The sequence below is a fragment of the Echinops telfairi genome, unplaced genomic scaffold (assembly GCF_000313985.2).
Source record: "Echinops telfairi isolate 266 unplaced genomic scaffold, ASM31398v2 ScPeMD7_7467;HRSCAF=8505_1, whole genome shotgun sequence".
Classification (NCBI taxonomy): domain Eukaryota; kingdom Metazoa; phylum Chordata; class Mammalia; order Afrosoricida; family Tenrecidae; genus Echinops; species Echinops telfairi.
The window spans coordinates 5609366-5611669 of record NW_022111368.1 but is presented as its reverse complement, the minus strand read 5'-3'; the positions used below and the strand labels follow the sequence as shown (position 1 = coordinate 5611669).

Here is a 2304-nt window from a genome sequence, read left to right as displayed (position 1 = left end):
TGCAGGGTCTCTATGCTGGACATGTTGAAAATCACAAATAGGGTCTCTCTCTTGGGGGATCTGACATTCTAGCTAAACCCTTTTCAGATGATTGAATAGAGCAAAATGAAAAAGATGTATATGACCTTCAATAACTAAATTTAATACTCTAAAGTAAAAAAATTTCAGATATATTGGATTAATGTTTAGTCATTTTCTAGAGGAAGAGAGCATATAGATAACTTTTAAAAAAATTTTAAGTGGCCTCATCCACACATTATAAATGACTCTGCCCAGAAAACATTGGCTTGGATACCTATGTATGCAAATCCAGCAATTAAGTCAACAAACAAGGATGCATTCACCGTGATGTTCAGCACAGAGCTATTCCTTCCACTTTCACTATGAAAATCATCTGAGCCACGCAAACCCTGGTCCATTCTAATAGATGCTGACGCTTCCCACCAACTGAAGGGCCAGGGTCCTGTACTGTGGAATGAATAATCGGAAGTATTTTGAAGGTCACTCCTGACTGCCAGGTAGAAATGGGAATGGACTATTACTCGTCCTCTGGGAAGACCACATAAATCCTCAGAACAATGCTGTCTCTAACCACTTACCTAAACAAAAATGAAATGCAGATGTGTGTGTCTAAAACAGAGAGGGGCCGGGATTGAGAGAGAAGGTAGAGGAGAGAAAGTACAGAAAATAATCCATATGAAATAACTTCTTTTTTTGGTCATTTGGGTTCAAATGCTTTGGAGGTCACTTTGAAAATGAGGAGAAATTGCAGGGTTTTTTAATTTACTTGTCCTTGATAATTGATAACTGATGGAAAGGCTATGGGTACACTGAAAAGTCATAATAAAAGCATCTATCTTAATTATGGGGCATTTCTGAGTCCTGTTCTCTTCTAAATTCATGACTCTGTATCTCTAGATTAAGGGTACAGATTTAGAAAGACAAAAAATGTAATGCAATGGGTAAAAATATTGATAGCTACTAATTTTATCTGTCTTATTAATCACTGCACTTTTAATTTTAGTAGGTGCCTATAATTTTCCAAAAAGCTCTAGAGAAGACATGGTAGTTGTCTTAGACTTAGGTTTCTTATGTCACCAGGACATGCCCTGGCTTATAGGATAATCCTTGAATTATTTTTTAAGTTGTTTAAATATTTTAAAATATTGAACAGCCGTAGTTATGCATTGGCCTGCAATCCTCATATAGTTGGCAGTGTGGAACCACTAGCAACTCCGTGGGGGAAAGACTGGGCTTTCTACTTCCCTAAGCAGTTACAGCGTTGGAAGCCTACCAGGGGGTTCGTTATGAGTCAGCATTGATTTGATGGCAGTGAGTAGCCAGAGAATTTTAAACCTACATTTATCCTGAAAACCAATCTCTTTTCACCATAAGCCAACCCGCTTTATTGGTTTATTTGTTTATTTTTACCATGGCTATATAAAGCCTATCTTTCACATGATACATGTGCAAATTATAGAAAATAAGTTAGTATCAGGCACTTTATATGGACTGCTTAGATAATTGTGTATTCATTCCATTACCACCTCTCTGGTTGGCAAAAATTAATCACTCATAAATTAATAGATTTTTATCACTCTTTTTCAAGCTTTTCAATAAATATTAAAATTTAAATATTAAAATAAATGTTTTGAAAGCTGAAGCCTTTTTTAAAAATACATCAGATCAGACTAGGTTCTCCCTAGTCCTCATGCTAGATTTAGCAGTAAAAAGATGCTATTACAAGTAAAATTACATGACAGCTCATGTACGCCTTAAAATGAAAACAACACTAAATGACATGTTGATTGTAAAATGAGTATTCATAATGACGTTACCTGGCCATATTTTGCAGCCAAATGGAGTGGAGTCCAGTACCGATTATCCACTATGTTGAGGTCTCCTCCATGTTCCAAGATCAGAGACACCACCTCCTTATAGCCACTGGCACATGCCATATGCAGCTGCAATGAGAGAGACCTCATTATTTTTAAAACTAAACAGGGACAGTCATGTCAATACATTTATTCAGTTTAATTAAGCATCGGAATTAGAGTTTAGAAACTAAAACAAAGCAACATAAAAATACTCTAATTTTGTTGGCATAAGCCAAAGTCATTAATATTTTTTCAAAATATCTCAGGGATATTTACTACTTTTCTATTATTTCTGACAATCTAACCTTCTTTAAGTTGTTCCTCACCCTTCAATGTGCCCTTCCACTGTTGTATGGATATTTATAAGTATAATGTAAAATATTTAAATGTTCAAATATTCTTTATAACTTCTTGATCCAAAGTCAAA

At 35.2% G+C, this 2304-nt stretch overlaps 1 protein-coding gene across 1 annotated transcript in view; it reads right to left on the bottom strand.

Annotated features, from left to right (window-relative positions):
• MYO16 (myosin XVI) overlaps nt 1-2304 on the bottom strand; it is a 580058-nt gene that overhangs the window by 496529 nt on the left and 81225 nt on the right. The window contains exon 6 of the mRNA XM_004704405.2: nt 1839-1964. Within this exon, the coding sequence (XP_004704462.1) occupies nt 1839-1964 (126 nt within the window). The remainder of the gene's footprint in view (nt 1-1838; nt 1965-2304) is intronic.